Genomic DNA, 14,362 nt, shown 5'->3' with positions numbered 1-14,362 from the left:
TGAAAATCGATCTCCGCGCCGCCGCCAGCCGAAGGGATACCAATTCAAGCGTGAAGACTTTTTGCTTGCCATTGCCCATATTTCGCGCTCTGATTGATGGAAAACGATGATGAAGTTCTCACGGGCGAAACGTACGGACTCCAAATTTCCTCGGATGGGAAAATAACCCACGTCGATGGAAAGAACGACGACGATCGATGCCGCCGTTGTTGGGTGGCCCAGTTTCCCGTTTTGTGGAATAAATCGGGATGTTTTTTTTTATCGCCACAACATGGGTGCTCTACTGAAAAGAAGTATTGATTTCTCGGCTTTTTCATAATCTTCTGATGGTGGTGGCTGACTGGAATATGGTTGGCGGGGAAACCTGCGGTAGTAATTTGTTAAAAATTCACTGTACCGTAACGAGGAAGTCTTTCGTAGCGATCTGTGAGGTGACTTGAAAAATTATACCTACTGCGCTTCTAAGGAAAAGGCTGCGGTTACTTTCTTGAATCGGTTGAAATACAAATAAGATAGCAGAGCCGCGAGATTTGTCAGAAAACAACAGTGTAGAAAATCGTTTCGAAATCGGTTTACCTACAAATTATAAGTTTATAACAATGTGCTCTATACTCCCAGAGCTTCATACAAAAACCCTTCCGGGCCCCCACCTCTCTAAAGCCCCTAATGTCCCTCAAAAAACCCCTGCACTCCATGGGCACGCTCTGAGACACCTTTGAATCCACCTTGAATCCTTCTGAAACCTCCAGGAGCCCCTTCAAAATCGTCAAAATCCCTCTGAATACTCCTCTGGAACGCTGATTTTTTTTTTTGAAAGTCTACTCAAACCTTCGAACAAATTCTATTCCCTTGACTCATTGTCACCCCCTCGAAGAGGTGAAAATGGGGCAATTTTCATATACTTGTAGTTTTAAGGAAAATTGACGAAATATGTTTTTCATCATTTCTGCATGCATTACCAAGGATCGTATTCCAGTGATTAAAGGACTTTTGCATGCAAAGAAACAAAAGTTATTATACAATGAATGTGGAAGCATGCCGTTTTTACCCATTTTCACCCTCAACGACGGTATCGAGAAAGCCTCTGAAGATTTGAAAAAAAAAAATCTCTTGAGAAATTTCAGTGAGAATTGCTAGAAGAATTCCCAAAAAAAAATTGAAATGGGCATCAACAACTTGAAGTTTTTGAAATGGGCATCAGCATTTTAACAATCTATTCCACGCATTCTTAGAACCGCTTTTAGACAGAGAAAATTATTCTCTTTCTTAAAATGGTGTTTGTTTGTGTGAGAAAGATGAAATATGACCTGTAGCTTTGGTAGAAGGTGCTGCTTCCAGAAGCAGTTACACCTTTTCGAAATGTTGTTTGTTCTAAGGAATTCCTGGAATTTTTTTGGAAAAAAACATTGAGCAATACATACAGGAAATCCTTATAGAACCCTAAATGAATTTGGCTGGAATTTTTGAAGGTGTTCGTTCACCTTACCGAATGCCTGAAGGCATTAATGGAAAAATTTCCGGAAAAAGCTCTGGTGGAAATTTCGAAAATTCTCTAGAAGGTTTCTAAGACTTAATAACGAAATTCTTGGAGCAACTTCTGAGGGCGATATTTCGTTAAGTAGTATCTGAAGTAATCTATGGAGGAATTCCTGAAGGAACTAAGGGAGGAATTTCTTAATTTTTGAAGATTTTGCGCAGGAATTCTCTGATTTTTTTTGAAGAAATTCTAGGATGACTTATTTTTAGGAGTTTTTTAATTTTTGAATCGGTGAACAAAATTCTTGAGAAATCCCTTGATTTATTTCTTAAACCAACATAAGAATATTTTTCGAAGACTTTCTGAATTTTAAAGTAACCCATAGAAAATTTTCCGGATGAATTTGTGAAGGTTTGTGGAGGAATCTCTGGAGATATTTTTTTTAGGGACCTGAGAAATTTCAGAATAAATTAAGGAACAAAGTCTTGGAAAAAATCTATGGAAGATTTACTCAAAGAATCCCCGAACATTTTTTGAAGGAAACCATTGAAGATTTTCTCCAAAGAAACTTCAAATGTAATTCATCGAGGACTTTCTAAATAAGTACTTGGAGCAATTTGTAATCTTGATCCAGCCAACGGAGCAAAACGGAGCAAAAAAAGCAATACTGTGGGGTGACAACATTTGTCTGCAGGGGGTCAAAGACGGTGTAAAAGTATTGCCTTTTGCACCACCGTAGTCGACCGCCTACTATCCTGAAAAATAGCTCTTAACTTGCTGAACAACTATGCTGCAAATGGAATGTTTCTGGTTCAAAAGCGTGTTCATACTAGTATTTTTTTTTATTTGATACTAGACGCAACTTAACGAATTATATCAGAACCAAGGATACCAGGTCTTTTTTACTCTCTCTTATTCTTCCAGAAAATTTGCTGGACGTTTTTGGATTTTTGAGATAACATTGTTTGAACGTTTTTATTGTTGATGTCACCTAGCGTCACCATTGCCGGATAGATCTAAACCTGCCGAACAATTTTCCTGAAAACGCCATGCTTTTAGCTCATTTGTTAAAGACCGCATCATTCTATCTTATCAGGATTCTGAGACATAGAAGTTTGAACATTATTTACCCTGGTGCCACCTAGCGGACTATTCTCGAACCAAAGACGCCATTGACAGATAGTTCTTAGCCTGATGAACAACTTTGCTAAAAACGGCTTGCTTGTACCTCATTAGGGTATCGAGATATACGTGTTTGAATTTTTCAGACACAAGACGCCACCTAGCGGATAAGTCCCAAACCAAAGACGTTACTAACAGATAGTTCTGAGCTTGCTAAAGAACTTTGCCGAAACAGCCTCATTCTATCTTATCAGGTTTCTGAGATATGAGGGTTTGAACATTTTTAACAATGGCACCGCCTAGCAGCCGAATCGCGAACCACAGTAGCCGTTGCTAGTTAGTTCTCAAGTTGCTGAATAAATTCGCCGAAGACAGTATACTTCTAATTCATCGGGATCTTGAGGTATACGTTGTGCAAAGTATGTGGCCAATTTTGGTACCCCAAGACAAACCGGAATAACTCCGGATCCATGTGGACCAGGCACCTATGTCCCCGGAATGCTAAACTAGAAGAGTTTTCGGGAAGTTGTGAAAATTTCATCAAAATCCATCGAAAAACAAAAAAGTTATGACCATTTTTGTGCTTTTCCGAAGGTGAAAAATGCACCTTGGCTGGATGAAAGTTAAAGAAAATTCTAGAGTCTCATGGCATCTCTGGAAAAAAATTTAAAAGGAACCCTGGATCACTCAGTGAAAGAATCTCCAAATGAATTTCTTGAGGATTTCCTAAAGGATTTTAAATAAAATTCTCATAATTTAAAAAGGAGTATCTGTAAAAAAAGTCTTGAAATATACTTGATTTTTAAGTCATCCACTAAAGACTTTATTTGGCTCGAAATTCATGAAGGTAATATCGTTAAAATCTATGGAAGTTTTTTTGAAGGAATCCTCAGGGAAATTTCTTGAAACTTTGTACGAATTTTTCTAATACAGTTCAAGAGAAATACCTAAGATTTTCTAATGGAATCGATAAATTTATGCTGGAACCCCTAAGACAGATCCTGAAGGAATCCCTGGAAGAAAATTTCCAAATTAGTCTCAGAAAGATTTTGTAAAATAGTTCTTGAAAAAAATCTGGTAAATTCATGTTTAAATAGCTGAAGCAATCTATGGAAGACATTCCACTAGAACTTTTTCTCGAGCTTTTAAAGAAAGTCCATGTGTTACTTCATAGAGCAGCACATGGGAATTTCTAAAGCAAATTCATAAGAAATTTTCTGAATGAATCTTTGATTTTATTTCTATGAATTCGCGAACAAATACCAGAGAAATGGTTATTTTTTGGAAAGAATTTGTAAGCAAATCTTCAAAGAATTTGCTAGAGATGCCCTGGAGAAATGTTTGAATAGTTGATGAAAAGTTGAAGAAATATTTAAATAAAGACTTTAGCCTTATGTTGCATATTTTGTCAGTAAATCTATAAATCTTTGAATACCTAGAAATCTTGAGGATTTAAAAAAAAAATGCAGAATAAACTTCTGAGGAAATTCTCAAAACGGTTTCTAAAGCAAACCATGCAAGATTTTTGAAAGATTATTTTTATGAAAATTTTGTAGGATTTATGGAATTTCTGAAGAAATGTAAAGCGAATTTTGATAGCGATTCTTAACAAATATTCCCGAAAAAATCCTTGGAAGTTTGAATAAATTGCAGAAGCCATTCATGAAAGAATTCTTTGTTATACTTTTGAATGAATCGCATGTGATTAAGCAACCCATGTGAGATTTTTTTGAAAAATCTTTCGAAAAAATCTGAGGAAACCCCTAAACGATAAAAACTCCCTGGATGAATTTCTAGAGCAAACTCTGGACAAATTTCCCGACAGAATCTTTGGAAGAGTTTATGAAACAGTTCGTAAAGGAATTCTTAGATAAATTTCTGGAAAACCTCCGGAAGTTTTTCTGGATGAATCCTCGAAGAATATTTTCGATTAAAGCCCTGGAAGATTTTTTGAAGTAAAAGATTCTGAAGTACGTTTTGAAAAACTTTCTGAGAACCGAGAAGAATTTCTCATCGAATCTCTGACGAGTTTTGTAAAGGGTTTTGGGGGAAATTTCTGAAAATACATCAAGAGGAACCAGGGATGCAAGATGATATTTTTTATCTGAATTTGCCTGTATTTTCAACATATATTTTTGGTCACCTATTTTGCATGGTACAAGTAAATTTTTACCAAATGGTGTCAATAGAAAATATTCGAAATTCAAGCAATCTTAAGTACCGTTAAACGGGGTAACTTTGATAGTTTTTCAGCGAGTTTTCTTATTATTTTTCCATGTCACAGTATTTCCCCGAGTTTAATATTTTTAACACAAGTACTGGGCTATCAGTTATCAATTGCAATTGAAAGATTCGATAATCTGAAATATTTTGGGCGACTTTTGATTTTCCATATGAACGAAAATCAGATTTTCATTTTGGGATAACTTTGATAATGCCCTGAGAAACGCATCAAATCTTAAAAAATAATCACAGATTGAAATCTTAGGAGTATGAACATGATGAGAGAAGCCGTGCGGAATATATCAGATAGAATTTTTGTATCAGAACATTAATTTTTTACATAATTCTACATATAAAAATGAGTTTATGGAGTACTAAGTGAATTTAGCTATCAAAAATCATTATCTTTGTAAAAAATGTGTGTTTAGCTATACATTAACATATAATTACATGCTATTCATGGTGAGTTTCCTTTTTTTGGGTAGTTTTTAAATGTTTTATTAACAAATTTTGAACAAAACAGATCTATTTACATGAAATTACAAGAGCATTGCATACTTTTAGGCGTTTATCGATGTATAGTGATTTGTGTCCCAATTTATAAAATTGATTCCAATTCGTAAAAAAAACGTTAAGAGATTCAAGGCCAGATTTTTAATCTAATATGATGAATCTACCAAGAATAAGAGTCCATTCATTGAAAAAAATAGTTGCAACTAAGTCGTATAGCAGATTGTTTGAAAGGGTTGACAAATGACAAAAATATCAATTTTTATATTTTGTCCTAAAAGTTGTATATAAACTAGGTTTTAATGAAAATACGTCTAAGATGAACTTTCATATGTATAGAATTGATCTACGTTTGCCTTTTTCTTAACTGGTTGAAGGGATCATACTTATATAAAAACTATACAATGCCTGCCGCACTACCAAAGTTACCCGCATTATCAAAGATACGCCGTTTTACGGTATATACAAATTCAAAAAACTGAGTTAGTATATTATCTAATACCATTTTATGTCACTAGGAAACAATTCTTGAAATATTAAAATATGTGTGCTCTTTCAAGTTGAATTCCTACACGTTATTATTCTCATTTTTGAGTTTGGAGCATTAGTATTTGCTTTTTTGAATTATTTCGTGCATTAGCTGACTCTCACCATGCTGACGCAGTGCAAATTTGATGGTAAACAGTAATCTCAGCTTCAAAATAATTTGTATCACCTCTATGTTATATGGGCGGAATCAGAAATGCGCGACTATTTTCGATGGTCGGTCGGTTTTTGAGAGTGGGGTGATGGAGACGCGAGTGTTAAATGCGGAATCTGAAATGCTCCAGACTTTTTGAGTGACTGACGATTTTCAGGTAAAAGTGATGGGAAACGCGACTGTAGAAATCGGGATCAGAAACTTTCGACCATTTTCGTGGGAAGGTTGGTTTTCACGGTTAAGTAATCGATCAATGTGCTGACGCGTTTAATATTGAGCGAAAGTTGACGCAAGTGCATTACCCTCACTATTGTGTGGGGTGGCCATCGCGAAAAAATAATTCATAATCGTAATGAAGACCGCGACGTGAATCAATTCATCTACCATAGGTGGCTCCAGGATCCACACCTTGTTCTACCTTTCAAATGCTGGGATGCTGTGGATTTCACGGTTTCTTGCAAGGCAACGTCCATTTATTACGACGGAACTTTGTTGGAACATTCTAGTTCCTTGAAGTTCATTTCAGTAGCTTGATGTTCTAAGGATTTATTTTTGTCAGTTTAGCAAAAACATCATTATAAGCAAATTGGCATAGACAACTAAATTCAATTCACCAAATCAATGAATATGAAGTGCAAATGAAAAAACAAGAAATATAACGCCCACCAGAATCGAACCGATAGTCGCTGCGTTAGAGTCCCACACTCTACCTCAACACCACAATTGCGATGAAGTGCAAAGAGGATGAAATCTGACTTGTACCAATTCTCTGTAGGCATCTATGTTTGCACACTTGTACATTAGCGAAGTTAACTTATCCATATTATATACAGGGGATAGACAAAATGATCGGGACAGGTAAAACTTTCACTTTTCAAAAAATGTTCTAGTGGCTGTAACTTTTAGAAAAGTGCATCAAATGTTCTCAAATTTTTACTGTCAATAGATCAACTAGTTGTGTATCAGTGGTCAAAATTTGGAAAAGATCGGACTATTCTGCACGAAGTTATAAAGATTCTAGAAAAAGGTATAATTATTCGATAGCTAACTTTGAGCTGTTATATCTCCGGAATCAATGAACCAAATGCAATGAAATTTTGACCATTTACGACTTATATGATGAGCTTTGAAAAACGTCTTACTTAACTTAAATTTTTTAATAAGAGAAAAAGTTATAGCGATTTCTTTATTTTATGTTTTTTTTAGTAAATTGGCACATAACATAAGTGGAACTCCATGGTCAGAGCGATGGAAAAAGTTGTATCCTTTTCCAGCACGCGAAACTGTTATATCTTTCATAAAAGGCGTCGAACTGTCACTTATTTTGGTAAACAAAAAACATCTGATCCAACCAGTATTCCAGTTTTGGCAAAGAATACAAGAACGAAGATTGGCATCTGAGATATGCGCAAAACTAGCTGCTGGAAATCAACATATTCATGTTGTCATAAATTCATTGAAATCTTAGAAATAACGCATCCACGTTCCACATATCGATCTTCCTTTATATTTAAAGTCATAAAACGTACTTTCGACTTGAGTTTACAAAGTTTTATTACAATTTATGTCCTATTTTAGATCTCTGCGTGCTGCCAGTCTAGATCTATAAGGTCTTTGTTTTACTTCACTGCAATGAAAAATTGTATACATGCTGAAAAATAGTATGGCAATAATGTTATAATGCATTTGACATTTCGATGCCCTGCATACCAGCGTACGAACTCGGAAAGGCATCAACTTTTTGAGCCAGAGTTCCACTTATGTTATGTGAAATTGGTCTATTTTTAATATGCATTCCATTACTTTTTTCAATTTATTGCCGGCTATGTTGTTACACTCCATCAAAACATATTTATATCCGAGTCAATTAGAGGAAATTAAAATGAACTATAATTAGCACCTTGAATTTTGAAACGATATTGAAGTTTTATGACTCAAATGAGTAAATTCTGATGCACCTCTATTCTCTAACGTACGCAGCTTTTTCTTGTTTCTCACTCACTCTCGTAAACAAACACGAGAAAGAGAAAGATAAAAGAGGGGACGAGTGCCCCGCTCATTTTTGTGTTTATCAAAGAGAATGAGTGAGAAAGTAGAAAAAGCTGCGCACGCTAGTGCCTCTATTGATAGACCATCCCAAATTGAAACTATATCTCTCAACTTGAGAATAGTTTGGATGATCCAGGATACCCCTAATATGTATGTACAAGTATCATATGATTCAACTGGTCTTCAATGACTATTCACACGAACTATACTAAGTTTGAAATGTACCCGATGTATTGTTGAGTGTAGAAATAAGGGCCTTAACTCCAGAAGGATTTGGATGACCTAAGCAATCGTCATTGATGTGGAGTCGCATACTCTAATTTACAAGTATCCCGGGTAGTGGCGAAGAACAAACCAAAGACAAAATAATAACAAATTTTGCCATCATATCTCATTTTATCATTTTTATGTTATTTATGGATAACACTAAATAACTCGCTAAGAACAAAAAATATTAGCATCAAAATTTGTTATTTCTTAGTTATTTTTGAATAACAATAAGTATCTGAACAAAGACAAAACATGTAATCATAGCAAAATAAGTTATTCTGAGTATCCTGAGTAAAATAACACCCTAATTGCATATTTTGCAATCATAACATGTTTTGTTATTGATGAGTTATTTAGTATTTATTTTATTTTAAATAGAATATTGATGAAGAACAAATTTTTTTATTGGTTTGTTAGGAATAAGAGCTAAAAGAACAAAAAAATAGGAACTCACTTAGTTCCAGGAAAAGTAAATAATAACTTATATTGTTATTATAAGATCAAACCAAGGACAAAACATTTAAGAACTTACAATACATTTTTTCCAATCATTAGAACAAAATTTACAACTATGATGATCTTATTTGAAATTACTTACTTTGTTCTCAATAACTCTATAATAACTTATTCAGTTATTCTCCTTTTTGAAATATTTTGTCCTTGGTTTGTTCTTATAAGGACAACATTAGTTATTATTGAGTTAATTTCCGGTTCAAAGCCAGTTGTTATTTTTGTTCTTTTAGCTTTTATTCTCAACAAACCAATATCAAATTTTGCCAGCTATTCATTTTGGCAATGGCAAAATTTGATCTTCGTTAATTATTTTCTTCTACCCGGAATGGATTGAATTCAATTAGTTCTGACATACAGAGGATACTCAAAATAACTGGGACAGGTAAAATTTTCACTTTTCAAAAAATGTTCAACTAGCTGTAACTTTTCGAAAAGGGCACTAAATATTCTCAAATTTTTACTGTAAGTTCATCAACTAGTTGTGTATCAGTGGTTCAATTTTGAAAAAGATCGGGCTATTCTGCACGAAATAAGAAAGTTTCTAGAAAAAGGTATAATTATGCGATTGCCAACTTTGAGCTGTTAAATCTCCGGATTTAATGAACCGAATGCAATGAAATTTTGATCGTTTATGACTAATATAAAGAGCTATTAAAAACTTTTGAAGAAATTTAAAATTCTTCACACGAAAGAAAATTATAACAATTAGATTATTTTTTTAATATAACACCAATTTATCCAAAATTTCATCATCGTTTCAAAATTCGACATAATAATTATAGCTCATTTTAATTCCCTCTAATTGACTTGAATATATTTATGTTTCAATGGAAAGCAACCAAATAGCTGGCATTAAATTGAAAAAGTTATGGGACGCATATGAAAAAAAGATAAATTTACTAAAAAAAAACATAGACTATACTATAACATTACTATAATTTTTTTTCCTATTAATAATTTCAAGTTAATTCTTTAAGACGAAGACGAGAAACCATTTTTCCCTTGAAAATGGCCACACCCAATGGTCGAAACGTCGGGTAAAATAAACATATAACGTCTAATTAAGTGTATGACTGAGATAGCCGAACATAAAAGTTAACATCAAGTTCCAGTCGCAACTACCATCGAGTTAATTCAAATGTTTTTCAAAGTTCATTATAATAGTCATAAATGATCAAAATTTCATTGCATTCGGTTCATTGAATCCGGAGATATAACAGCTCAAAGTTGGCTATCGGATAATTATACCTTTTACTAGAATCTTTCTAACTTCGTACAGAATAGCCCGATCTTTTTAAAAATTGAACCACTGATACAGGGGATGGCCAAAATGTTTGGGATAGGCAACTTTTTTTCTCTTACAAAAAAGTTCAACATGGTGTAACTTTTCATAGAGTGCATCGAAAATTCTCAAATTTTGACTGTTAATTAACCAATTATATGTGCATCAGTGGTACAAATTTGAGCTCGATTGGTTAATCTTTCGCGAAGTTATAACCGTTCTAGTAAATCACTATTTTTTAGACTACTAATTTTTGAGATGTCATATCTCGGAGACCAGTGATCCGAATTGAGTGAAATTTTGAACTTTTATCCACAATATATTAATGCTTAAAAATCATTTAAAACATGGGTATTTTTTAAACGTTGAAAGAAGTCATTATGGATAGACACTTTTTGGATCTTTTTCGAAAAAATGCAATTTTTTTACATCAATGTCATAAAATTTTATTTTTGATATCCAAAGATTTTCTACTTCTGTTCATAAGATATCTATAAAAAGATATATTAGAGCCTATTTGGATTAAAGGAAGAACACATTTAGTAATTTTTGAGTGATATCGTAAATTTGACTCATTTTCCGATAAATGGGTGAGCATGTCAAACCATCATTACTTTTTTTTCAAAGTTTAAAAAGTATCTATGTTCTGATGAAATTTCAGGCCCTATTATATTGTTGATAATCGCTCAAAATTTCATTCCATTCGGTTCACTGGTCTCCGAGATATGACAGTTCAAAAATTGATAGTCTTAAAAATAGTGTTTTACCAGATCGGTTATAACTTCGCGAAAGATTAACCAATCGAGCTTAAATTTGTACGACTGATGCACATATAATAGGTTAATAAACAGTCAAAATTTGAGAATTTTCGATGCACTCTATGAAAAGTTACACCATGTTGAACTTTATTGTGAGAGAAAAAAAGTTGCCTATCCCAAACATTTTGGCCATCCCCTGTACACAACTAGTTGATGAACTTACAGTAAAATTTTGAGAATATTTGATGCTCTTTTCGAAAAGTTAAGCTAGTTGAACATTTTTTGAAAAGTGAAAATTTTACCTGTCCCAGTTATTTTGAGTATCCCCTGTACATACACTAGTTTAGTATCCTATTACAAGTAAAATTCTTACGATCCAAACTCTAGAGATGCAATAATCTAGAACATCATCAGGTCATTACCGCCATATCTGCAATACGAGTCCATATCATATTGTTATCTGTCATTATCACCTTGATATCGATCGGCAATATCAGTAGTCGACAGAAATGATATTGCGCAGCTGTCTCCGACCCTGGCCCAATGCTCCTCTTTGTCGTCCCCAAGTTAACCGACGTACGACAGACAAGCACCCAAATCGAAGCGCATAATTTATTCATTGCTAATCACGTTCGTCTCATCTAGAGTCTGATGTTTGATATGTCTGATATTTATGTAGGTACTCACCTGACACTCGTAGGTACCGTGGTCCCTCCGCTGGACGAACTTGATCTGCAGCGTCCAGGTGTTGGAGCCGGGCGTGTGCAGGATCGCGAACCGTTCGTCGTTGGTGTACATTTGGGCTCCGGACGACAGAATGTGCCAGTCCCGCCGCCGGATCCACGAGATTTGATTCTGGCCGGGGGTGGATGGGGAGAAAAAAGAGAGAGAAAAGAGAATATACACATAGGATGTGACCACATTTCTGATTTCGACGGTTTCATTCGTTATGCATGAGAAGAGAAAAAAAAAGTTTCTGATCGGATTCTTCAAAGAGTGGGTGGGAGAGGGAAATCAATCGGAGTGATGTTCGCTACTAGGTAATAAATCGAAGTCCATTCACTAAGTAGGATTAAAGCAGGCAAACTGGGGAGAAACAAAAACGCCGAATGGAACAATAGTTCTGCTGACGAGTGCTTATAGCGGCTTATAGCGGCCAACGATGGATTGGAATTTGTCAAAATTAGCAATTGGGGAGCGGAATTTAGTAAGGGCAATCAGGCACGGCTGCCATCGCCGGATGAGCGATGGATCGAACGTTGGCAATAAATTGATGCTATTGAATAAACTAATAAATTCAGTCGTCGGGTGGATTCTATAAGATGTGTATTATGCTTAAGTAGGAAGCACAACCCGAGCAGAAGGGCATACCTTACAAATACCATGCGAAGAGCAACAAAAGCTCTAATACCTAAAATTGTTATTGCTGCGTTATTCTACGAAATGTTATGAGGACATCACAATAACAGTTGGAGGTATTTGAGCAGAGTTTGGTATTGATGTAGTATTTGTTGGTTTAGCAGTGAAAATAACCGAAGAACAAGATTTGCTATTACATTATGAAATCATCGAACAAATGGAACATTTAATAACAAGAAATGTTATTAGTTTGTTATTCAATAACTTTGGGATAACAAAAACAGCACTTGAAATTTTAGGTCTGCATTCATTATTGAAATAATAAGACTTGTTATTTTCTGGGTGTTATTTATACAAAATTTTGGTATTCGTTTGTGTTATTTTGCCTCTTATTACCACCTAATGAAGGGCATATCAAGGTATGGTAGTATTTAAGATAAATACCATGATATGTTATTCTGTTGTTATTTTCTTCTGCTCGGGAAGCTTGGAAAACTCGTTAAGGTCGAAGTATGAGACGAAGAATGGACATTAACATTTCAATATCAGAATGGGTGGATCAATATTTGTAATGAAAATTTGCAATACTGTTGGTATGATAATTTTTCGAACGGGTCAAGATAATATAGTTATCATGACATGAAGACTTCAGCCGTCAAGTCGTCCATGATAATTACCTTTTTCGACTTTCAATCCTTAGCTTCAATATCATTTTGTTTCACTTGAACATCCCTGTTATTGTACAGAAGAATTATTTATGGAATTAGCGTCACGATGGCTTCAAAACATTTTCCGAATAATCCTGATTACTTTGCTACCAACATCGATGCACGTCGTCACAGAAAACATTCTCCAAGTAAAAGTTCGAGATCACTTCCGTCACGCTGCATAGTCGGGTGCGGTAAACAACTGTGCAGAAATTCGAGAACGAATCATCGAGATGGTGTAGAGTTATACGACTGCCTTAACTACTTTTCCAACCAAAGGCGAAAAACTGGCGGAATTAGCTAATGGTTCCGTTCACACATCTGTGTATCTGTCAGTCAGTGAGGAGCGGTGGCTGTGGAAGCTGATGGTATTCACAATAAAACTTTTTCGGGTTAGCAGTAAATCAATATTTACTGTTTGTGCGACCAAGTGATTGAGGGAGAAAAGTTTTCCCATCAACTGATGCATGCCACGCTGCTGTTTGTGTGCAATTTTTTGATATTGCACAGGCGTAGTGTAAGACCCTCTTGGGAAGCACGTGTACCAGATTAGGAAACACGTGAAATTCCTCCGAGCAATTAGACCGATTTGGATTCTTAGTAAAAGGCGTGGCCTTTGAGCTAGGATGATGTCTAGACACGTTTCCCGTAAACTGCGAAGATAATTAACTAAATCGGATTTGGCGGACCACCTGAGGCGGTTATATTGATCGCAAAACTTCTCAAGCTGATTAGTTTGTTGTTCTTGTCTGATTAAGATTGGTTTGATGGTAACTTGGCTGGATTATTAATCAATCATACTGTTATTAAGTAAGGAAGCTGCATGCAATTGCTATGGTTTAAAAGACATTAGGATTGTGTGTTTTTATTGATTTGTCACGTCGTTTTTAATTTCGATTCAGATTCAACCTGGGTTACCACCAAAAAAAATGTGAGATTGTCTACGAATCTTCCAATTGAATGGTTTTTTTTTATTTTATATTATTTTATTTTTTTTTTGATAATCCTAGCTATGTTTGAAGAGTCTTTTCAGTTTTTAGAACAAACTACCGAATAATGAAGAGTAACAGAAACTGTTGAAGTAACTTTGTGATTTCAAGAAGAAACTTTTAAACTTTTGTCTCTAGGATATAAGAAGAAATCCAGAGATTCGAAAAAGAACCTGAGAAACTCGGGAGGTTGTCGATGATGAAAAGAAGAAAAAAATACTTGCACTTTTACCGGAATCTTGAGTAACCTCATTCATCCAAAAGCAATCAGCTGTCTTCCAAGATATCCAATTTTCCAATTTCTTTTGGAATCTTCTTACCAGAGTTACCAAATATTCGTATATATTTTCTGAGCCAGTAGCTCTTGCCAAATTTCTTCAGAGGCTCCAGTTTCTTCTTGAAA

The 14,362-nt window shown here is 34.8% G+C and overlaps 1 protein-coding gene across 2 annotated transcripts in view; it reads right to left on the bottom strand.

The window, feature by feature from the left end:
* The window catches only part of LOC115256196 (zwei Ig domain protein zig-8-like), a 715,781-nt gene that overhangs the window by 392,670 nt on the left and 308,749 nt on the right, over positions 1 to 14,362 (bottom strand). For both annotated transcript variants that reach the window (XM_062853649.1, XM_062853650.1), the window contains exon 4: positions 11,592 to 11,759. In XM_062853649.1, coding sequence (XP_062709633.1) covers positions 11,592 to 11,759 — 168 coding nt within the window. The remainder of the gene's footprint in view (positions 1 to 11,591; positions 11,760 to 14,362) is intronic.

Source organism: Aedes albopictus, chromosome 2 (genome assembly GCF_035046485.1).
Source record: "Aedes albopictus strain Foshan chromosome 2, AalbF5, whole genome shotgun sequence".
NCBI lineage: Eukaryota > Metazoa > Arthropoda > Insecta > Diptera > Culicidae > Aedes > Aedes albopictus.
Note: the sequence above shows the minus strand (reverse complement) of the source record. Positions and strands in the feature narration are given on the sequence as shown.